Raw genomic sequence first — 23,898 nt, forward strand, 5'->3', positions numbered from 1 at the left:
CTTCAAGGGTACATGTATGTACAGGTGTTTGTGAAGGCTGTAGGTGAAGCTCTAGTGTCTTCCTCCATTCGGTTCCACTGTATTCTCTGAGGTGGGACTTTGCCATGGCTGGCCAGCAAACCCTAGGGGCACTGTTGTAGTCACCTCCCTAGCTGCTGAGTTAGCTCTTGACTGTGTGCTGAAGGTTGAATACAGGTCCTCATGTTTTCCAAGTAATTTACTCACTGAGCCGTCTCAATTCCTTATTTTTTGTTCTTCAAGACATGGGGTTTTTACATGTAATTGAATTTTACTGTGTAGCCCAGGCTGGCCTCAACCCTACAATCTTTGCTTCAGCCTTCTAAATGCTGGCATTAATGCCATGTACCACTATTCCCAGCCTTTATGTTGAATTTTATTTCCTAAAAATACGTGGATTTTAATATTTGCTCTCTCATATTGTTTGTTTTAGTGTTCACTGTAATGGACCACCCAGATCTGCTGATCTCGATATCACAAGTCCATTTGCAGGCATGCTCTTTGGTATGTCCAGCACTTTCAGCTGATTAGACCTTTGTAGAGTGTTGAACTAAATGTCCTTAGTGAGAACTCAGGGTTGTAAGTAGTGATGACTTGTGAAGAACAGCAGGCATTTATTGAGGCTTACTTTATGATGGTTACCATACAAGCATCTAGTGTGCATTGTATAGAACTGTTGATACCTTAAAGCTTAATACCTAAGTTAGCTATGGTTATAGATGATAGCTGAAAATCAGTCTGAGTAATAAATTAGCTATATGGTTAGAGATGATAGCTGAAAGTCAGTCTGAGTAATAAATTAGCTATGTGGTTATAGATGATAGCTGAAAGTCAGCTTGAGTAATAAATTAGCTATATGGTTATAGATGACAGCTGAAAATCAGCTTGAGTAATAAGGCTGTTTATTTTTTAAAGCTAGGATTTTGTTGTATTATGACTGTTTCTTTTTATTCTGTTTTATATGTAACTCTTGATTCTTTGCTTATTTCTTGTATTTTATTTCACTTCTTTTGAACACTCCATTCTACTACTCTTGCTGCCTTAATCATTATTCTTGAGTGTGTGTGTGTGTGTGTGTGTGTGTGTGTGTGTGTGTGTGTGTGAGAGAGAGAGAGAGAGAGAGAGAGAGAGAGAGAGAGATATGCTGAGAGGGATTTGAGACTGTGACTGTGAAAGACATAGACATAGAGACTGACAGAGAGAACTGAAAAAGAAACTGAGACTCTCAGAGACTGAGAAAGACTTTGAAGGTTTTAAAAGCCCACCTCCAGTGACACACTTCCTCTAACAAGGCTGCCCTTTCCTATCCTAATCCTTCTAATCCTATCAAGGAGCTCCATCCCAGTGACTAAACATTCAAAATGTATGAGCCGATGTGCGCCATTTATATTAAAGCTATCATATTTGTTCTTTTTCTATAGTTTCTGAATAAGTGGGTTTTTTTTTCAAAATCATGATGACCCAAATTTTCTATTTTTTTTAAATCAAAGTTCAAGGTTATTACTGAATATAGTCCTTTTGGTTTGCTATATATATTATGTTTGTCCTCATTTCATTTCAGAAATGGTATGGTGAGCCTTGATTTTTGCTTATAGCTTTGTATACAAAAGAAGTTGTTCTTTGAACAACACTTTAAAAGCTTAGCTAAAATTTAGTTTTAGTAAGATACATGAGAAAATTGAAGCCGGGCGTGGTGGCGCACGCCTTTAATCCCAGCACTTGGGAGGCAGAGGCAGGCGGATTTCTGAGTTCGAGGCCAGCCTGGTCTACAAAGTGAGCTCCAGGACAGCCAGGACTATACACAGAAACCCTGTCTCGAAAACCCAAAAAAAAAAAAAAAAAAAAAAAAAAAAAAAAATTGAATAGCATATTAGGTTGATCCAACCTAAAAGCAACCTAAAAGTTAAATTTTGTCTTTGAGACATAGTTACCTGGTACTTTTAGACATTTATTTCCTAGAAATGACTATTGTGAGAAAGATGGCTATGCTCACAAAAACTTAGTTCTTGTTGCCTGTAAGGTTTGAGCAAGTTTGTCTTTTAGGTCAGAATAAAGACACATGCTTAGGCTATATTTTGAATGGACGTTAAAGGGGAAGTAAGTGGTAATGTGAAAGCAGGCTGAAAATTAATTTTATCAGCAAGGTTACACCTCCATCCGCAGAGGAGTGGACTTAGGTCACCGGTATGCAGTTAGGAGCTGTGGGCAACACGACACAGCAGTGGAGTGTTTGCAGTGAACGAGAACGACTGACATCATTCAAAGTGATGGCTCATCTTACATTTGAGGAGCTCTATCCCTGAGGAGGTTTGCACAGATAGGGGACTTATGCCTCTCCAAAGGCGGTGGATTTTGTTTCATGTTACTCCAACTCCACTTGTACTAAAATTTATTTTCCTATTGTTTAGCTTCAGAAATTTCATTTGGGACTTTTACTTAATCAAAAAACAAAATAAAACTAAGGTGAACATGGTAGTACATACCTTTCATCGCAACACTTGGAGTTGAGGTAGAGGCAAGCAGATTTCTGTGCATCTGGGGCCATCCTGGTCTACATAGTGAGTGCCAGGACAGCCAAGGCTACATAGACCAGTGGGTTCTCAATCTGTCCATCTCAACCCTCACAGGGGTTGCATATCAGATTCCTGGTTATCTGATATTTATTTGCATAATGGTTCATAACGGTATCAGAATTGTAGTTATGAAGTAGCAGTGAAATACTTTTGTAGTTGGGGGTCATCACAACATAAGGAACTCTATTAATGAGTCACAGCATTAGGAAGGTTAAAAAACCACTGATACACACTCTTTCTTAGCAGGGAGGAGTTAGGGGGAGCACATGAGCAAGTTTGGAGGGAAATAACAATGTGCTATGGCATTTAGAAGAGAGCACAGATTACTTAGACGTATATATTTAAATTCATACAATTGAAAGCTTTCCTTCAGTTTTGTATTTTTGTTGCTGCCTGTTTGTATCTCAGTCCTAGGGATTGAGTGGAGCACTGTTATGCCTACCAGCTAAGAGTTGTACCACAGAGCTACATTCTTAATGCATGTCGGTGTCTCTTATAGTCTGGGAGCACAATTCACAAAATATTATTTCAAATTTGTGGGGCTTATGAAAAGGTTTTAAAAGCTTTTTATTTACGTCCCTGGTTCAGAATATTTGAGACAGAATCTTGTTGAGTGACCCAAGTTGGACTAGAACTTGCTTTGTGGTTCAGGCTGACTGAGTTCACAACCCTGTCTGCCTTCTAAGTGCCGAAATTACATGCGTGTGCTTCTTTCCTCCTTTTCCTTTGTTTTCTGAGGCACTGTTTCAAAGAATTGCTATAGACCAGGTTGGTCATCAACTTGAGATCTACTGAGATTGCATGCATGAGCCACCATGCCTATGTAAATAATCTTTTTTTTTTTTTTTTTTTTTTTTTTAATTTTCGAGACAGGGTTTCTCTGTATAGCCTTGGCTGTCCTGGAACTCACTTTGTAGACCAGGCTGGCCTCGAACTCAGAAATCCACCTGCCTCTGCCTCCCGAGTGCTGGGATTAAAGGCGTGCACCACCATGCCCGGCTTGTAAATAATCTTTTTAATGGCTTAGAAAATACAGTGTGTATTTTAAAGATTGTTTATGGTCTGGTTTTCAGTCATAATGGTTTGTAACTCAGTTAAATCAGGCTGCTTGATCTTAATGATTTTTTTCCCCAATCATTTAGAGAAGTATTGATTATCTGACCTTCTTGCCTATAGGTGTAGTGATTTTTTTTTGAGCAGTCTTGTTCAGCAGGTTTCAGCAAGACCTTTGTGCTCCTGAGGAAGAGGGTAGGTTATTCTTGCTGTTGGTGGAGCGCTGTCTCTGTCTGTCTCAATGTTCCTATCTTTCCCCAAGAGTGGTGGTTTATGTTTGTGTAGGGGTTTCATCAGGATTTCATGCAGCAGTTCCTTAGCCCTCACCAGATAGTGACAGCTGTTGATTTGTATGAGAGAAGTCTGGAAAGTAGGACATATGGTATGCCTAAGAGCCATGGAAGGGCCTTTTCCAGGATCTGTGTATTGCTTCTCTTTCTGCTGAGCCTTTGGCAGAGGCTAGCAAATGATTAGAGATTCCTCTTGTTCTGGGACTTTATAGTTTACTCTTATGCACACATGGCTTGTAAAAATCCTTTGAGGAATCAGCTGGTTTCTTTTATGCACTGTATGGCAGCTTCCTCATCCCCATAGTCTGCTGGTGTGACGATGCTTGGGTTCCCACCTCTGTATGGATTACTGATTTACTCCTTGATGTTCAGTTCTTCTAGTTATTGACAACCTCAGCTTTCTGATGAGCATTAAAAAAGTCACAATTTTGTAGATAACGGAACCTATTCGCAGTGTAGAGTCAGAGGGATGCTCTTTTGTGGCTTTTTGCCTTCTATACTACGGAATACCTCCTCATATAGGTTATCCTTGTTCTAGTAGCTTCTATTTTTTTCTTCATTATGTTTATAGGAACACTAACTATTTTAACACTGTTATTTCATCTACTTTTTGTCGTGTGTGTGTGTGTGTGTGTGTGTGTGAGAGAGAGAGAGAGAGAGAGAGAGAGAGAGAGAGAGAGAATGATAGATTGAGAGAGAGAGAGAGAGAGAGAGAGAGAGAGAGAGAGAGAGAGAGAATGATAGATCTATCTTCAGGGCCTTGCCCATGGTACACAATTGTTGGAACTCCATTATTAGGATCATTAGAAGAAAACAGAGGGAGGGACCTGTTTTCACTTTTGGATGGATACTTGAAGTTTATAGAAGCTATAAAGGTATCTTAGTTACTCTTCTGTTGCTGTGACGAGACACTTGTGACCAAAGCAACTTAAAGAAGAGTTTATTTGATGTCTAGTGGCAGATGGTTAGACTCCATTATGGAGGGGACAGCAAGGAAGCAAGTGATAAGCTGCATAGGAGGAGGAGGAAGCTGAGAGTTCATAGCTTAAAGCACAAGCATGAAGCAGAGAGAGCAAACTGGAAGTAAGACAAGACCGTAAGTTCTCAGCCCACTCAGGCACACTTCCAAACAGTGTCACAAACTCGGACCAAGTGTCTAAAGGCCAGGACCCAGGAGGAACATTTCTCATACAAACCAGCATATAAAGGGTTAGGGAGTAGAGCCTTCTGTTACTCAGAGGAAAGTTTTGCAATTACTAATGCATGTTATGTTTGACCCATGATTTGAACTTATACATTAAGAAAGTTATTGGTGTATTGCTGTGACTTTCCTCATAACTATAGTAATTACTTAAACACTGAATCTCTTTTTTTTTGTTTTTTTGAGACAGGGTTTCTCTGTGTAGCCCTGGCTGTCCTGGAACTCACTCCGTAGACCAGGCTGGTCTCGAACTCAGAAATCCGCCTGCCTCTGCCTGCCGAGTGCTGGAATTAAAGGCGTGCACCATCACTGCCTGGCAACACTGAATTTCTTAAGCTTGAGTTTTAGTTGCATGCGATAAATAAGAGTTAAGTTTATTTCTTTATTTTTTATCCAGGAGGTGAAGATCGAGAACTTACCAAGAGAAGGAAGGAGAAATATAGGCAAGAACTACTAGAACAGATAGCTGAGCAACAGAAGAAGAAGAGACGGTAATGAAAAGCTTGCATTTAGCAGAAAGCATTTTCGTGAAATGAGAAGAATAAATGACAGTTTTTTTCTACTGTAACTTGATTGTGAATCACCTACCAGTGTCTGCTAGATTATTGCCCATATACAAACAGACTCAAAAGTAGTTTCCTTTGAAAATAAGAAATGGTAAGCATACACTCATGCATATAAAGTGTCTAAAGTGTTTACATCACAGTACTCCATTGTAGTCGACCCTGTCTAGAATCTTTTTTATTTTCGATTAATTTTCCTTTGACAGTTTCACAGATGTAACTAATCAATTTTAATCCTTCTGACCCTTTCACAATTTTCTTAATCTGTGAAGCATTAAGATTAGGAATAAAAATATTGGTTCCAAAGAATTTGAAAGTTACCTTGTAATTTTTTTTTCTCACCTCCAAGAGGAAAGTAATATGTTAATATCTACTATTAAGCTACCTTAAAAAAAATCATTAATTTTTGTAGTGCTGGCTTTCAAACTCAGAGCCTTGTGCTTGTTAGTTAAGCAAGCCCTGTACTATTGAGATTTATTTTTATATTATGTGTATGGGTGTTTTGCTTGTTGGTCTACATGTAAAATGTGTATGCTGGTGTGTGCCTGGTTCCCTGGGGGCCAGAAGAGGGTGCCTGGGTGTGTAGAACTGGGTTTCCAGTGCTGATGAGCTGCCAAGTGGGTGCTGAGCACCGAGCCTGGGTCCTGCAAGAGCAGCAAGGGCTCTGAACTGCTGAGCGCCTCTCCGGTGTTATGGAGACTCTCTTTAAAAATCTTTATGGAAGGGATTTAACTTTTTGGCATGAAAATATACATGTGCTCTTAAAAAGATTTTAATTTTTTTTTTTAAAAATAAAATACTTGGTTTTGTTTTTGTCTGTTACTCTGTGCAAATTACTTTGTCTTTGAAATGTCTCCAGTCTTCATTTAGAGCTAAGGCACTTGACATGTAAATTACAGTTTCCTATGTACTATGATTAAATTTGACTTTAGAATTTTAAAGCTTTATTTTCAAAGGAATTATTTGTATTTGGAAATGTACTATACAGGCTTCATGTACAGACATATTTCATTTATGACGACAATTTTGACAAAGTGTGTTTACTACAATTTTTCAATTTACAAAATCTTAATTTTGTTTAGAGAAAAAGATTTAGCATTTGGAATTACAACTTCTGGAGTACAAGACCCTGAAAAATCGGTAAGAGTTCTTGGCATCTTTTAGTGCTTAATCCTTTATTCAAAGAAGCCTCAAGTGTGTTAGTAGCCGGGGAGGCTTCACATGTTGGGATACTGTAAAGGGCAGTTCCGTTGGATTTTCATAAGTGTCAATCATAACTACTGTGAAGTATAGAAATGTTAACTGTTGTTACATGTTACCCACTGTTAGTTTAAGATGACTCCCCTTTCATTTGTGTATCATTTTTTTAGTTTGTTTTGTCTTCTGTGTATTTGTGCCACATCCATGTGAAAGTTAAACCAGTGTAGCTTAAACTTGATATTAATACTGCTAAGTATGTCTTAACAATTTCTTTTTCTTAATGAGGATAATTTTTTAAAAAATGTGTAACTTGTGTCTTTCATCCTGTTACTGTGAAACTGAAGGATAATCCTACTCTTTTTACTTGACTTTTGCAATTCTCAACGTCCTTAAGTGGAGTGGCTCCCACACATCATTGCAGTTAAGTAAGGAGGAGGTAACGGTTTCTTGCTTTCCCACAGTGCCCTTTGTTGCTGTTGGATGTGTAGTGTTTATTTGCTGAAAGTTTTTGTTTCTTTTGCTAATGATGGTTAAGACCTCTAGTTTTAATAAAATCTTCAGTCTTTCTAAAGGATCTAGCAAATCCTTAAAATTTGTGTTAATTATTATTCAGATATAGATAACTTACTGATCGACTTAAGTATGTGTGCCTTGGGTTATTTGCTTTAAAATTTGGTGCTGGGGTGATGGCGTAGCTCAGTTGTGCGTGTTCCTGAGATGTGCAGAGCCTGGTTCAGTCACCAGAGGCTGCTGGCCCTCGTGTTTTATTCTGCTCCAGTGTGCTTCTTTTTGTGTTTCTGACTATTCCTGTCATACACATTTTAACCTTACAAGTCAATCCTGACCCAGGATGGATCATATTCTTTTTATAGCTGCTTGAGGAGCTGAGGCCTCTGTGGGCTACAGAGTAAGTTTACAGTGAGTCTGGCATCTTAATAAGGCTCACAAAGTAAAGTAAACAGCAAACCAAGGGAATGTAAAGGATCAGTAGCTCAGTGGGGAGCTGCTGCTTAGCAGGGTGAGGCCTTACACTTAATCCCTGGTTCCCAGTAACAGGGAGGAAACACCCTTCCCGAAAGTATGGCCTGCAGGGGGAAAAAAGGGTCCAAAGGTAATTCTTTTTTGTTTCTCATTAAATACCTTTAAAGTAGCCATTGCAATAAAAAATTAGCTTTTCGAAACTTGAGCTTTTTAGTATAATACATTGGCATGTTAAATTTTACAGTATATCGTAGATCTTATTTATTCTGGAATTGAATCACCTAAAGAGTGTCAAGTTGAATAAATATGCATTAGAGGGAATACTTAAATATCATTTAATAAATTTATTAAATTATGAATTATAGTTTTAGTAATTATATAATGATCTATGTTAACAAGTTTATACAACCATATTATTTTATAAATTTATAAAAGAATCATACAAATATGTAAATTATATTCCTATAATTAAATATATGTTATAATAACTTTATATGATAATTATAAAATTTAAAACTGTAGATTAATAAATTTATAAATTATTTTATAGTCTGTAGTAGAACTTATTTATTCTGGAATTGAATCACCTAAAGAGTGTCAAATTGAATAAATCTGTATTAGAGGGAGTAGTTAAAGATTATTTAAGATTTAAAAATTCCATAAAATGATATTCTTGAGTAAAGATTAGTGAGCAGCTCTGGCCTACCCTGTTGTGGCTTTTTTGTAAATTCGTTCTTATTGTGGCACAGCTTCCTTCAGTGCTCACATGATTGTTGTAGGGAGACTGAGGCCTGCAAAGCCTTCCCTAGTGGGTCTCCCAAGTAGCAACTGAGGAGAGATGTGCTGCTGCTGCTGCTGCTGTCTAAGAGAGAGACCTGCGCGGGAGTTCACAGCTGCCTGGACTTGTTCTTTATCCATGTACTGATCATGAGCCTGCAGGTGACTTACCTGCTTCTCGGCAGTCTCAGTTTCCTGCTTATAAAATAAGAAGCAGATCTTTAAGGTCTTTTTTAGCTGTAAAATTTTGCTGTTCTGTGACTGTCTTAAGTGCCTGCTGGGGTCCTTGGAGGTCCTTGTCACCCTTAAACTTATGATTCTATGTAACAAACAGGTTCTTTTTTTTTTTTTGTCTTTTTCTTTATTGTAGCCTGATAGACTAAAGCAGTTTAGTTTGACACCAAGACACTTTGAAGAGATGCCACCTGAGAGGCCCAGAGTAGCTTTCCAGACACCTCCCCCTCCCTTCTCTGCCCCGTCTAGCCCATCCGTCCCACCAGTTCATTCCGCCCCTTCTCACAATGAAGACTTGCACAGTGGACTCGGCAGCACCCTTGGTGAACTGGCGCATCCCAGGTGCTTGTTTAAATGTTTGTCTTTGGGAATTAGGGTAGGCCGCGTGTGCTCCACCTTACAAGGGTGTGCTGCTGCAGATGATGCTTCCGAGATGCCTCAGGGCCATGAGCAACTTCGCTGAGGAGTTTTTTTCTTCTTCATTGTTATTGATACTTCTTCTCTGCTGTTAGAAAAAGGAGAAATCTTCAATGTTTTTATCATTTACTATTTTTAAAATGAATTAGTAACTACATGTTAGTATAAGGTATGCATTGTTCAGTTATTTCCACTTGGCAATCATTGAATTGTTTCTTCAGCTTATTCCAAAAAATTTACTAATCTGGTACATGTCTGTCTGGCTTAACAGTTTTCTCTGGGCTTACTCTTGGGCTGTTGGGATTATAACCCTGGATTTCATATTGAACATGTCATTTCTATAGGGAAAACACATTATGCTAATCTATATATAATAGAAACCCTGTAACACGAATATTTTCTGGCCTGTAATTATTAATATACTAATTATAGGAATATCTTTACATTTGTAGATGTTTTTCTTAATCTTCTAATACATTTCTGAGATATCTTTCAGCAGGACTTGGTCTTTTATTTGTTACTAACAAACTGTGGGGCTTTTCTTACAGCCTTTCTCAGGTACTTCCTTCATTTTCTTCAATGGCTTCCCTACTCCAAAGGCTGAGAGACTGGAATTAGAGAGCCACAGTGCTTTCTGTTGTGGGTTAGAGGCTGGAGTAGTCGGCTTCACTGGACTTTATGCAAAAAAGTTTTCTCATTTGTAAAAGGTGATGGTAGTACTTGACATAGTTAGAGGGCTGATGTAAACATTAGTTTTCTATGTATAGATACAATTTAGGAGTTGCTGATAATAGATTGTTTTCATAACAGTTACTCAGGTTGTTTTTGCTGGCGTCTGCACTGATGATGGTGAGGTTAGACTCACTGACTGACCAATAACGTGTGGAACCGCTGCCTACCGAAGAGACTTTGGTGTTACCTCAGCCCTCAGATTCTTTAAGGCAAAATATGTTAATGTTTGAGTAAAAAAACCTAGAGTCTCCCCTTTTTCTTTGTTTATCTAAAGTTATTTGCCTTTGCCATTTCTATTAGTGAAGAGTAAATCCTGTGCTGGTAGAAGCACATTTGCTCCTCAGTGAGGAAATGTGGAAGGACAAGGTTTTATACATTTTAAATTTATGAACTCTTAAATATATCAGGGCCATATGGATTCTCAAGTAGCCACATTGTGGTTTAACTTTCTGTGAAAAAGCAGTAGGTTTTACATATAAAAAATATACCCTTTGGGTCGGGGAGATAGCTCAGTCAGTAAAAATGCTGGGTGTTGTGGGATGAATTTGTGTTCTCAGTGCTGGCAGGCAGAGACTGGATACCTGGGGCTTGCTAGCCAGCCAGTGTAATTAGTGATTTCTTGGCCAGTGAGCAACCCCATCTTACAAACAAAGTGGACAGCTCCCCAGAACTTACATACAAGGATGACTGCTAGCTTGTGCATTTGTACATACTCATGTGACCAGCCTCTCCTACACACACGAGTTCCTATACACCATGTGTGTGCAGCTATTGACATGCATAAACATACTCATGCTATGCACTCCCTTGCCCACACAGAACCATTTGTAATCCTGAGGTGGCGGAGCTCTTGGTCCTCCCTCTCTGTGTGTGACTCTCATCATATGATACTTCCTGTTTTGGGAATCTTCCGGCTTTCCTCCTGTCTCCTTATATCTGAGTATTCCTGCTCTGTATTCCTCTGGCATTCTTTGTCACTTGCCTCACGGATGCTGCACTGTTGTAACTGTTGATTCCGTATTATTACTAAGGGCAGAGGAGCATACATGCCTTTGTTTAATATGGTACATAATGGCTATTGGATATTACTCAATTACTTTAACTTGTTTGCATCTTAGCAAAGTGTTCCTGAAGTTGTAAAATTTGTTACTATTTGCTTTTTGATTCCTAATTTTTCTTGAACAATTAGTACAGGGTTGATGTTTAATTTTAATAACACCTTTTTTGCAAAAGATCTTGATTAAAAGTAATAAAATATGAGGACAGTGTTTTTGGTTTTCTTTTGCTATAGGGTTCTGCCTGTGCCTCTGAATCCACCCCCGCCTCCGCTCCTTGCCCCTCCAGCTTCTAACTATCGAACTCCTTACGATGATGCGTACTATTTTTACGGTGCCAGAAATACACTGGATCCCAATATTGTATACTGTGAGTTTTCTATATGTTCTATAAACATTTTCCTGGTGGTTTAGTAAGGATAATTGTTTTTATGGAAGCAATAGTATGTAAATGAAAAAGATAGAGTTTCATTTAATCAAAGTATTATACATTTATTGACAATAGAATCATCCTTAGAATCAAGTCCAATTTTATTAGTTTGTTCTGATACTCGATAAAGATAGTTTATGAGACCTAATATGGCCAAATAATGTATGGAAGGCAGATGTGGGTGTATATCTTTATCATTTTTTCCCACTTCCCTAGCAATTTACGACTCAGTCATGGGGCTTCAATTTTTACTCTGTTAAGTTTGTTAGCATAAGATTTTATGAATTACATTCCTCCATACATTTTGATGGACAGACTGTAGCAATAGCCATTTTTAAATGCAGCTAAAGGTAGAGGCAGGATCATGAGTTCAAGGCCCACTTGGGCAACTGAGGAACTTTGTAGTCCCCTTGGGTCATAAAACAAGACCCAGTTTTAAAACCAAAATAAAACTAATTGTGTCTCTTAGTTACTTGCTATAACTGTTTTATGCTTTCCTATGTTCTTTTGCTGACTCTTAGCCTGGAAGGATGTATTGGTGCTTTGGAAAAGCTTGCGGTATAATTTTCTTTAGGGATAAGATGTTATTAATAGTAACTATTCTGAAATAAATGTCTTTTTTTCTGTTTCCCTTTAGATGGTTCAGGAATGATTGGAGGACAGCCTGCCCCTCATGTCTCTGCCCCTGTCACTCACCAGGTAGCACCGCCAGCTGTGTAAGTCTTAAAATAAAATAAAGTTAAAATAAACGTGCTTATATTATGCACAGTATAAACTCGTGTAGTCTACCTGCTTTAAGAGCATTTGGTGTAGTGTTTAGTGCATCTGTAACATTGCATGGTCATCTCACAAATGAGAACTCTATCCTGTGAGTTCAGTGATGGACAGCTCCATTTCTCTTGTGACATGGGCTGCCAGCCCCTGTTCTCTCTGAGGCTCAGACAGGGTTTTACTGTGACTGACTCATTTGGGTCCTTAGCTGCTGATGGTCATTGTAACTTATGCTAGGATTTTTCAAGGCTGAATAATAGTGCATCGTGTGCTTACCTTTATTTAGCCACTGGCGGACACCGGAGCTCCTTTATCATCTTAGTTGTAAACATGCTGCTACTAGACTCATTGTATTTTTCCCATTTCTTTTGTATATGTAGTAAGAAATACAGTTTTGGGGTTACATGGAACTTGTTTTAGCACGATTTTGGAGGAACTGCCATATTACTTTCTATACTATAGAATATATACTATTTGCCTTCCCACTATCAGTGCACAAAGATTCTAATTTCTCTGCATATTACACAGCAGTTCCTATTTTCTGACCTTTAGTGTGAGATGATATTTCATTGTACATTCATGTATATATGGAGGGCAGAGGTCAACTCAGGTATTGCTCCTCAGGATCTGCCTGTCTTGTTTCTGAGACAAGATTTCTCACTGGAACCTGGCACTCACCTATCTGGCTACCCCAGGAGTCTGTGTGTCTGCCTCCCCCTGCTGGCATTGCAGTTGAACTGCACCACACCTAGCTGTGTGTCCTTATGCTTCTGTGTTGTCTTCGTTACTTTTCTTAGTGCTGAGACAACCCTGGTGAAAGTGTCTTAAGGGGGGAAGGATTGATTTTGGCTTATAGTTCATTTTTAAAATTTTCTATTTTCTTTCTTTGTTCATGTGTTTGTGCATGTGCTCAAACATGCCACAGCATGCATGCCACAGCAGGACAGAGAACCACTTGCAGGAGCTGCTTCTCATTTGTAGTCCTGGAAATGCACGGCACAGCATTTGCTGTTCCTGTTGACCCATCTTGTTGGCTTTGTTTTTAAAGACTTTTTTTTTTTTTTTGTTTTTAAAAGGTGGTTTTATATGCCAGGCAAAGAATTGTTTTTGTTTTCTTCTAGAATGTGCTTGTTCTTATAATAAATTGATTGAAATTGTTTATTTGCTCTTAGGAATACTGTTGGACAGAATGAACAGAAAGTTCTTAGTGATGGACTCAGGAATTCAGGACTGGTCTTTGAGGATAAGCCAAAACCTTCTACACAGTCGCTTCAGTCTTACCAAGAAGCTTTGCAGGAGCAGGTATTCATTCATTCATTTATTCATTCACTGTTGACTGACTGTAGACTGAAGGGGAGAACAATAGCAGGCAGTACGGTAAGCTTTGAAGTGGGGATGCTGGAATTGCTGTAGGAAACAGTAGGCTTGTCTGGGACAGTTAGGACTGGGTGTGTAGTTAATATTTGAGCTGCATGTTAGTTTCTAGACGTTCCTGGTAGATTTAGGGAGTTTTATTATTTTTTTTTATTTTCCTACGTCTTCTAAGACCTTCTTATTTATTTGGTGTGTGTCTGTGTGCATGTGAGTTTCCTTCCACCATATAGTTTTTGGGGGGGATCAAATTCAGGTAGTCAGGGTTGGTAGCAGGTTCTTTGACCTTCTGATCCATCTTTTTGGCCCTAGAAAAACCTTTAGTGAGCTGTTGATCAGTTCAGTTCAGCTAGGAGGTGCTGAGGCTCTGAGCCTGTGAGGGGAGAAGGAGGATGTTGGCAGACAGTTGTGATATTTAATGCACAGGGTACGCATGAGAGGATGAGAAAGCAGAGCAGAGGGTTTAAACAGGATCTGTAGTGTCCAGTGTAAGGAGACTGATGAGGCCATAGTCCAGTAGGGAACATCTTAGTAGAATGCTTACAAGAAACACATTGGCATCTCCCATACTTTATGTTGGTTAAAGAAAACTTACTTAGGAGCTTTTGGGAGTGAGGTTCAAGGTGTGGGTCCATATCTAAATTGAGGACTTTCTTGGGGGAATTCTATTGGATTTCTTGGTAAACTATGGGTTTAGTTTTGTTTTCTTGGGGTAAGGTTCCATCTGGATCAGGCTGCCCTTGAACTCATTATGTGGTGAAGAAAGGATTACCTTGAAATTGTAGTCATCCTGTTTGCTTCTCCCTCCTGAGGGCTCGGAATACAGGTGCACTCCAGAGTGCTCTGTTTTATGTGATGCAGAGGATGGCTCTGAGGACATTCTAGGCAAGAGCTCCACAGTCCTAGCCCCTTGCAATTTTTTTTGTGAATATACTTATTATTTTTATTTATGTGTTAGTGTATCTTTGCACATGAGTCCTATGGAGTGTAAGGAGTCAGACCCCCTTGGAGCTGGAGTTATAGGCAGTTGTGAGCTGCTCAATGTGGGAATCAAAGTAAGTCTTTGCAGGGCGAGTACTTACTCCTAACTGTCCCAGCTCCTTGGAAAATATCTTTTTTCAGCTTTTATATGGGAAAATATCTAGAAAGAATTAATTGCCATTTTTTTGAATGTGAAAGTTCTACAGAAGAAAGACTGAATTTTGTAAATCAAACACTGGCTTTGAGTGAGAATATTTAAATGTTTCCAATAGAGTTAGATTTCTCAATTCAAGAAGTTTATTTTTTCCCCTGTAGTGCTGGTCCAGCACTCTACTGTTGAGTAGAGTAGAATTCTTACTTTATATACCTAATGAGTGAACAAAATTGCCATGGATAGGCTGGAGAGGTGGCTCATGAGTAAGAACACTTGTTACTTTTGCAGAGGACCCAGAATAATCTTTTTGGGTGTGTTCTTGAATTTGGTGTTCAAGTATTTTATTAAGGATTTGTGTGTGTGTGTGTGTATCTGTCTGTCTGTCTGTTTTAGTCATTGATTTATTGCAATAAAGAGACACTATGAGCAGTGCAACTCTCATTACATTAATTGGATTAATTGGAGGATTGCTTACAGTTTCAGAGAGTTAGTCTATGATCATGCACAGCACGGGCATGGTGGGAGCATGGCAGCACTCATGATGTTGGAACATTAGCTGAGAGCTATGTCCTGATTTGCAGGGTTGCGGGGGAGGGAGAAAGAAAAAGAGAGAGAGAGAGAGAGAGAGAGGAAGAGGAAGAGAGAGGAGAGAGAGAGTGAAAGAGAGAAGAAGAAGAAGAAGAAGAAGAAGAAGAAGAAGAAGAAGAAGAAAGAGAGAGAGAGTTGCAGGGTTGGGGGGAGGGAGAAAGAAAACAAGAGAGAGAGAGAAGAAGAAGAGAGAGGAGAGAGAGAATGAATGAGAGAGAAGAAGAAGAAGAAGAAGAAGAAGAAGAAGAAGAAGAGAGAGAGAGAGAGAGAGAGAGAGAGAGAGAGAGAATATGAATGAATGAATATATGAGAGCCTGGCATGGGCATTTGAAATCTCAAAGCAAGTGACACACTTCTTGTAACAAGGCCACACTTACTAGTCCTCCAATAGTTCCTTTGTGGTGACTGAGAATTCAAATGTATGAACCTATGGGAGCCATTCTTTTTAAACCATGCAGCATTTATGGTCATCAGAGAGATTGGCCTGTGGTTTCCCTTTTTAACGCGGGAAATTTGGTTTTGGATCAGGATAGGACTGACTTTGTGACACAGATTTGGAGATACTCCTTTCCTTTCTATTTTAAGAGCAATTTGGGCAGTATGGTGTAAGTTCTTTGAAAGTCTGCTAGAATCTTATGCTGAGTCTGTTGGCTGTGGGCCATTTTTGTTAGGAGATTATTATTTCTTCTATTTTGTTGGTAGCAATGCGCCTGTTTTAATAATTTACTTCACATTTTTTCATTTATTTCTTTAAGAATTTTCATTTTAGTGGGATACTAGTTTTGTTTTCTTATACTTTTTTGGCTACAGCCTTATGTGTCTGTGGCGGCCCTGGAACTCACTTCGTAGACCAGGCTGGTCACCTGACTATGCTCCCCAGAGACTCATCTGCCTCTGCCTTCTGAGGACTGGGATGCAGCTTTTTACATTGTGTCTTAAGAGTCTCTGAATTTCCTCAGCAACTTTTGTAATGTTTCTGCTTTCATCTCTGATTTTGAAAATTCAGACCTACCTACCTCCTTTCTACTCAACTTCCTTCCTCTTCTCTTCCCTCTTTCAGTTTGGCCTAAAGGTTTGCTGGTCTGGTTAATTTTGTCAAAAAACCCCAACTTTTCATTCCATTGATTCGTTTGTTTGTTTGTTTTTCTGATAATTTTATCCCTGACTTGATTTCTTTTCTTCTTGTCTATTCTTTTGGGTGTTGTTTGTTCATGTTTTTCAAGGTCTCCATCTAAGATTTTTTTTTTTTTTTTTTTTGAGACAGGGTTTCTCTGTCTCTGGCTGTCCTGGAACTCACTTTGTAGACCAGGCTGGCCTCGAACTCAGAAATCCACCTGCCTCTGCCTCCCGAGTGGTGGTAGGCACTTCATGCCATACATTTTCCTTATAAGAGCTGCCTTCATAATGTCCATAGATTTTGGTATGTTGTGATTTTACTTTCATTAATTCTAGAAATTTAAAAATTTCCTTTGTAATTTTGCCTTTGACCCAATTTTCATCCAGTAGGGTATTATTTAACTTACACGAGAGAGTAATTTTTTTCCTTTTCTATTGTTGACATTCAGCTTTATTCTTTCATGGTCAGATAAAATATGTGTTCAGTTTTGGAGAAAGTTCCATGGCTGCTGAAAATGTATTTTTAGTGTTCGGGTGGAATGTTCTACTCTAAGTGTCTGTTAGAGCCACTTCATTTATAGTGTCTTAACTCCAGAGCTTCTCTATTTTGATTTTGTCTAGATGACTTTTTTTTTTTTACTGCAGTGGAATATTGAAGTTACCCACTATCAGTATGTTGTGTTCAGTCTGTGATTTTAGATCTAGTACTGTTTGTTCTATGAACTTGGGTGCCCTTGAACTTAGTGTTTAGAATTGCAGTATCTTCGTGGTGGATTTTTCCTTTATTGAGTGTGAAGCCCCTCCCCCCTTCTAAGTTTGGTTTGGAATTTATCGTTCTGTTAGATATTAGACTATCTAAACCTGCTGGTTTCTTTGTCCATTTATTTGGAACAATACATTTGTCTATACTTTCATCGGAAATGGTGTCTATGGTTGATGGTGAGGTGTATTCTGATAACAAGCAAACCAATCAATCCAGTTTTCTAATCTAGTTTGTTAGTCTGTGTCTTTTTGTTGGGGAACTGAGGCATTTATTACTGGGAGTTTTGAGGGGGTTATTTTTGGTGAATGTTTATCAAGACCTGTTTTGTTGTTGTTGTTGTGTTGACTTCTTCTTATGCTCAGCTGTACTGGAACTATTTATTCCCTATACTCTCTTGGCTGTGTATAATTATCTTTTTAGACTGAACTATTCCTTCTAGTATCCTCTGTAGAGCTGATATCATGGGCATAAATTCTTTAAATCATGAAATGTTTTTCTTCTTCAATTATGGTTGACAGTTTTGCAGCCTGTAGTAGTCTGGTTGGCATCTGTAGTCTTTCAGAGCTTTCTATCCAGGGCCTTCTTGGTTTCAAACTTTCCATTGAAATTTTTGGTAGGCCTGCGATTATATACAACTTGGACTTTTGCAGTTTCCAATAGCCTTTCTTTGTTCCTGAGGAATCTTTATGATTTTGTCGAATAGGTTTATCCTCCTGTATGTTTGCTGTTTTTATAGTGTTCAGTACTTTCTCTTTCTGTTTGTGGTTTTCTTTTGTTTGTTTTTTAGATGAAACATTTATTTCTTCTACCTTGTGTTTTAGATATGATCCTGTCTGTAGGTGAGGCTTTGCTCTGGTCTCTTTGTTGGACATGATGAGTTTTTCTTTTCTTCAGGTTCTATATCTATATTAAGTCGTATTTTCACGTTACTTTACTCTTTGACTCAGAGCTCACTTGTACTCTGCAGTCTTCATCTTGGCATTTGCTCAGTATTCTCCTGGAGCTGAGGAGGTTAATGCTGTTTTGAAATCATTGTCTTGTTCATCAGCCAAGTTGCTTTTTTCAGGGACTGTGATGGAGGGCTAGTTTCTGGAGGAGACATGCTGTCTAGGTTGTTCATGGTTGTGTTTTTGTAATGGGATTCAGGCATCTGGAATTAGAAGGTTGATGGTGTTTTGTGGTATGGTATCTTTTCTTACCTTTATTGGCTGTGTTTGGAACTTTTCTGTTGCCTCAACTCGTTAGATTTTGGGCCAGCTGAATGGTGTTTTGTTTTCAGTCTGGGGGCCATGCTGTTTATATGCAAATGGAGCTGTCAGAAGTATTCTTGGTCTAGGGAGGGATAGGTGCAACTTCTGGGCTTTGGAGTAAACTTTCTGTAGGCTAGGGAGATTCTTGTTGCATATGGAGAGCTCTCTGGATTCTACAGGTTGTTCTTAAGTGGCAGGGCTGGGGGTCACAGTGGGTGTGAGCAGTGCTGTGTGGGGTCTCCGTGCTGAGCTGCTGTGGGCTTGGGAACTTGGTCTAGGCTGGCCAGAGTACTTGGGTACATCAGAGTGTCTGATTGTAGAGGGGATGGCTGACCGTCTGGTTGGTCCTCAGATTGAGTCTGGATGCTTCTCTACTAGGGGTTTTGGGTCAGTTTCTACTTGGATTTCTGGCGTTGGGTGAGGGGTTCTCCTTGAAGTTACAGGTCAGGCTCCCGAATTCACAAATCAGCATCTTTATTTGTTACTCTTAACTTTATGGTGAAGAAGTGCACTTAAAAATATATGTATATTTTTCTTACTAGAAAAATTAAGTAGTAGGATTGCTAGTGTTTTGTCTCAACCTCCTATAAGTCAATATTTACATTAAGCATATCTTATGTTGTCAAGATTCGGGAAAGAGAAGCAAGAAGGAAGAAAGAACGTTTAGAAAAAGAAGAATATGAAGCTAAATTAGAAGCCGAAATGAGGATCTACAACCCCTGGGGGAAGGGCGGAGGTGGTGCTCCTCTCAGAGACGCCAAAGGAAATCTGATAAGTATGATGTGTTCATAAACTTGCTTTTAAATGAATTATTTCCAGCATTTTAAGAGTGGAGAGTAGGAAGAAGTGGGAATCAGACTGGATAAGAAGGGTTTGTTTTATGATTTAATGAAAAGATGCTGCTCTGATTATGAATATAATGCACGCTAGAAAGCCTTTCTTCTGCAAAGCAGTATACTTCCCATCCTCTGATGACAGTCCCCGAACTGCAGAGAATAATTCATGTTAGCTGGTGCTCATCCAGACTAGGACTTAGAGGATATTCTTATTATTTTTTTAACTGAAAGTAATAAAACTTGCATAGAGTAGTTCTCAGAACTTTTCAGGAGGGCTTAAGCAGTATCCTTCTGGGATAAGTTTGTAGTAAAGCGTGAATTCTTGAGTTGTAAGATACTGCTTTAGAATTGTTTATCTGGGAGGAAATGAAGACATGGCCTCTGAGGTTTCCTTTTTTTGGCAGTAACGTTCAGTGTGTTTACTTCATGTCGTGGTCATCACGTGAGACAGAGAAAGTGTAGCATTTTATCAAGGACAGTGGAACATTTTTTAAATACCATCTTCAGAGTAACCAGTCAGTACCCAAAAAGTATCCAGTTTTGTCTATGGGCTTTATATCTTAGAGATATCTTACTCCACTGAGATGCTTAGGGAAGTGCACCATGACGACGGTGGCCCACCGTGTGCTTATAGCGGACTGTAATCCTGCTGTTTGCTTGTGGGCTTTGGGCTTTGCTTCTTCTGTTTACTTTTGTTCTCCTGATGGAGAAAAACTAAAGAATGTGAGTCTTTACCTCTCACTCTCTTACATCTTTTAAAGGAAGAATACTTATTAATGAAGTGAGGCAGAAAAAAAATGTTTTAAAGTAAACACCTGTTTTAATTGTACCATAAAAAAAAAATCAGTGTTCTTTATTCATTAGAACTCTGTATTTAAGTTATAAAAGGCAAGATATTGTAAAATGCTTGTGTAGGTGAATGGATAAGCTTATTTATCCTGTGTGTGTGTGTGTGTGTTGGGGGCACTACTTAGCAGTACAAGGAATGAATTGTTGATGCTTAACAATTTGGAAGAGTTAAAAGTTCTGCTAAGTAAAAGATCCATTCTGACAATTACCTTTGTACATTTCCATTACATCACATTCTTAAAATAACAAAGACTAAAGAACCTTCCTGGGGATTGTAGGCTGGGAATAGGAGCAATTAAGAGAGAGAGATGGATCTGCTTTGTTGGTGGAGCTTTGCAGAACTTAAGTGATTATAGTGGTGTGACTCGAGACTGTATAGGTTAAAATTTTAACAACTACAGCAGTGGTCCTCAACCTTCATAACACTGTGACCCTTTAATACCCTCATGGTGTGGTGATCCCCAGCCATAAAATTATTTTGTTGCTACTTGATAATTATAATTTTGCTACTGTTATAAATCATAATGTAAATATCTGGGAGGCAAGATATCTGATATGACCCCCAAAGTGGTCAAGACCCACAGGTTGAGAACTTCTGCTATACACCAAAAGAAATATGTGGGTAGAAGGAAAGTTAAACCCATAAAATTAAAAGTTTGACCACTTGAAAATGACTGGCAATCTCTCATAGGCCTGGTGAGAGGTATGGCTAAACAGCCTTTAATGTACATTTGAGCAAATGTCATATTTAATGTGTTGTCTTTTCCTTAGATTTATATTTGTTTTTATATATGTCTATTGAGGTAAAACTTGTATTTAGTAAAGTTACATTAAAAAACAAGATTTATTTATTTTATGTATATGAGTACATGCAGCTGTAGAGATGGTTGTGAGCCTTCACATGGTTGCTGGGCATTGAGTTTTTAAGACCTCTGCTCGCTCTGGTCAATTGTGCGGGCTCCAGTTGGCCCCGCTCACTCTGTCGCTGATTCCTTTGGCCCAAAGATTTATTTATTATTATCGTAAGTACACTGTAGTTGACTTCAGACGCATCAGAAGAGGGCATCAGATCTCATTATGAGTAATTGTGAGCCACCATGTGGTTGCTGGGATTTGAACTCAGGACCTTCAGAAGAGCAGTCAGTGCTCTTACCCACTGAGCCATCTTGCCAGCCCAATAAAGTTACGCTTAAAATTTAGTGACAGCTATTGCTAAAATCATTTCTACCACACTCAAGATGTAGATCTTACTTTAGAACTGCTAACAGGACTGCCCCCTCTGTCCCCTTATGGACAGTCCTCTTACAGCCCTACAAGCCTGTGATCTGCCTCCTGGGTGCCTTTTAATTTTGTAATAGGCTTTCATCGTAATATTTGTGAGATTCCTTTCTTTCTGTTACTGAATGGCATTGCATTGTTTTGAGGTATCACCATTGTGTATCCGTTTGCAGTTGATAGACACGAGTTATTTCCAGTTTAATGTCATTAAGAATAGAATTGCTGTAAATGGTTTTCAACCTATGTGCCATGAACACTTTGGGGAGCCTAAGACTGTCAACATTACAGTTCACAGCTGTAGCAAAATTACGGTTATGAAGTAGCAATGAAAATAATTTTATGGTTGGGATCACACAACATGAGGAGATATATTAGAGGATTGAAGCAGTAAGAAGGTTAAGAACCACTGATCAAAGTGCCCATGTGAATGTGTGCTTTTATGTCTTTTGGGTAAATGCGTAGGAATAGGGTCAGTTGGTTGTATAGTGTTTTGCTTGCTTGTTTGTTGGTGTTTTTTATCTTTGTTAGTTTGTTTTCCAAACTGTGCCTTTTTTCATTCTCACTAGAAAAGCAGCACATTTCTGATTGCTCTGAACTTCGCTCAGCATCACTTGACTTTTGTAGCAGCTTTTCATGGAATAATATATAGCTATTTCAGTTGTTATAAAACCTTTATTGTGAAATAACTTTAATACACAAAAGAGTTGCAAAGATACAGCAAGAGTAACTTTCAGTGTGTTTCCTTCACTGTTGACATTTATGCAATCATGGCACAAGTGTAAAAGCTAGAAATAACATTAATACGGTGCTGTTAATGAAATTATAGATAGTATCTAGACTTTGCCATGTCCTCCTACTGTCTTCTTCCTATTTCAAATGCTATAATTCTTTTAGTTGCCTATCTTGTTTATTGGATTTATTTATTTATTTATTATTGCTGTGTATTTATGCTTAATGTATAAGTGTGTCATGCCAGAGGTCAAACAACTTTGAGAGGTCAGTGGGCAACTTTGGGAGTCAGTCCTCTCCTTCCATCATGGTATCTGATAGGCAATCTGACTCAGGTGGAAGGCTTGGAGAGAGAGCACTTACTTTTACCTGGTTGACCCTCTTATCGGCCTGCCGTGTGTTTAACCTGCAGTCTGACAGTTGTCTTTGTAGTTGCCTATTTAAATCTATGTATGTGTGTGTAAGCTTTTATGCATGTTCTGTACCACTCAGTACATCCATCCAAAGTGCACCACAAAGTGGATTTTATTATTCAGAGTTATACCAAAAGGCAGTCTGTTTTAGAACACTGTGCACATTGAATTGCATTGGTACCACAGTGAAATACTAGTTAAATACCAGTTAGCACTACTTGTCTGACTTCATGGTTACATCATACACTTCACTAATTCTGTAGTAAGTGTGGAAATTTAGATGCTGGAGCCTTTTTCTCCTTTTCTTTTGTTTTGTTGAGACCTGGCTTCTCTGTGTAGTTCTGGATGACCTTGAGTTGTAGTTCACTGTGCCAGCTTCCCAGGTGCTGGAATTATGGGAGTCTGTCATGACCTCTCCTTGACCTTCCAGCTTTGTTGGTTTTCTTTTTCAAGATTGCTCTGGCAATCAGCTTACTTTGCTATTAGTCATATCCAAAAGAAAAAAATGGTGCCATTCTCTTTAGAATTGTACTGACCTCACAGGTAACTTTGGTGTGGGCAACATCTTAGCAATATCTATCCACTAGTGCTTTTAGTTAATTTCTTTTATCAGTATTTTATACTTTTATAAATCATATTTTATACATATTTTGCCAACTGCATAACTAAGTTTTTAATGTTTTGATGCTATTAAGATGGTATTTTGAAAATTACCTTTTTTCATGTGTATAGTGTGTGTATATGTGTGTGTTCAGATGCACCTGTGTGTTGAGGAGAAGTTGTTATTGGGGGTTTTCCATAATTACTCTCCACATTGTCACTGAGGCAAGGTCCCCCAGTTTAAGCCAGAACTCAACAGTATGGCTAGTATAGACAGCCAGCTTTCTCCAGTAGCCTTTTGTTTCTACAACTTGTGAGTGCTGAAACTAGAGCCAGGTCTCCATTGCCTATCAGCATTTTTGTGTGTGCTAAGGTCTGAGCTCGAGGCCTTCCAGCTGCTCCTTGCTTAGCAAGTGTCTTAGTCCCTCAGCTCTTTTCCTTTTCCTTTGTATATTTGTGTAAAGAATGAGTTTGGCATTTATTAACATGTACATTATGTACTTGGATTACACTAACTCCCCTCCTCAGCCTCCTTACCTACCTGATGTAGGGGGAGTGTGTGAGGGCACAGGTCTGATGTAGTGGGAGTGTGTGTGGGCACAGGTCTGATGTAGGGGGAGTGTGTGGGGGGCACAGGTCTGATGTAGGGGGAGTGTGTGTGGGCACAGGTCTGAT

The 23,898-nt window shown here is 38.8% G+C and overlaps 1 protein-coding gene across 20 annotated transcripts in view; it reads left to right on the plus strand.

Annotated features, from left to right (window-relative positions):
- Positions 1–23,898, plus strand: part of Cspp1 (centrosome and spindle pole associated protein 1) — a 98,656-nt gene that overhangs the window by 38,605 nt on the left and 36,153 nt on the right. For 13 of the 20 annotated variants that reach the window (XR_001783697.2, XM_006495479.4, XM_006495481.4 and 10 more), the window contains 8 exons: positions 452–522; positions 5,533–5,626; positions 6,781–6,838; positions 9,027–9,232; positions 11,331–11,464; positions 12,162–12,240; positions 13,468–13,597; positions 19,146–19,293. Coding sequence is in view for 19 of the 20 variants with exons in the window: in XM_006495479.4 (XP_006495542.3) it covers positions 452–522; positions 5,533–5,626; positions 6,781–6,838; positions 9,027–9,232; positions 11,331–11,464; positions 12,162–12,240; positions 13,468–13,597; positions 19,146–19,293 (920 nt within the window). In the remaining variant the exon portion in view is untranslated. The remainder of the gene's footprint in view (positions 1–451; positions 523–5,532; positions 5,627–6,780; positions 6,839–9,026; positions 9,233–11,330; positions 11,465–12,161; positions 12,241–13,467; positions 13,598–19,145; positions 19,294–23,898) is intronic. The other 7 variants (XM_006495485.4, XM_030252691.1, XM_030252689.1 and 4 more) reach the window with 2 other exon arrangements.

Source organism: Mus musculus, chromosome 1 (assembly GCF_000001635.26).
Source record: "Mus musculus strain C57BL/6J chromosome 1, GRCm38.p6 C57BL/6J".
NCBI classification, from domain to species: domain Eukaryota; kingdom Metazoa; phylum Chordata; class Mammalia; order Rodentia; family Muridae; genus Mus; species Mus musculus.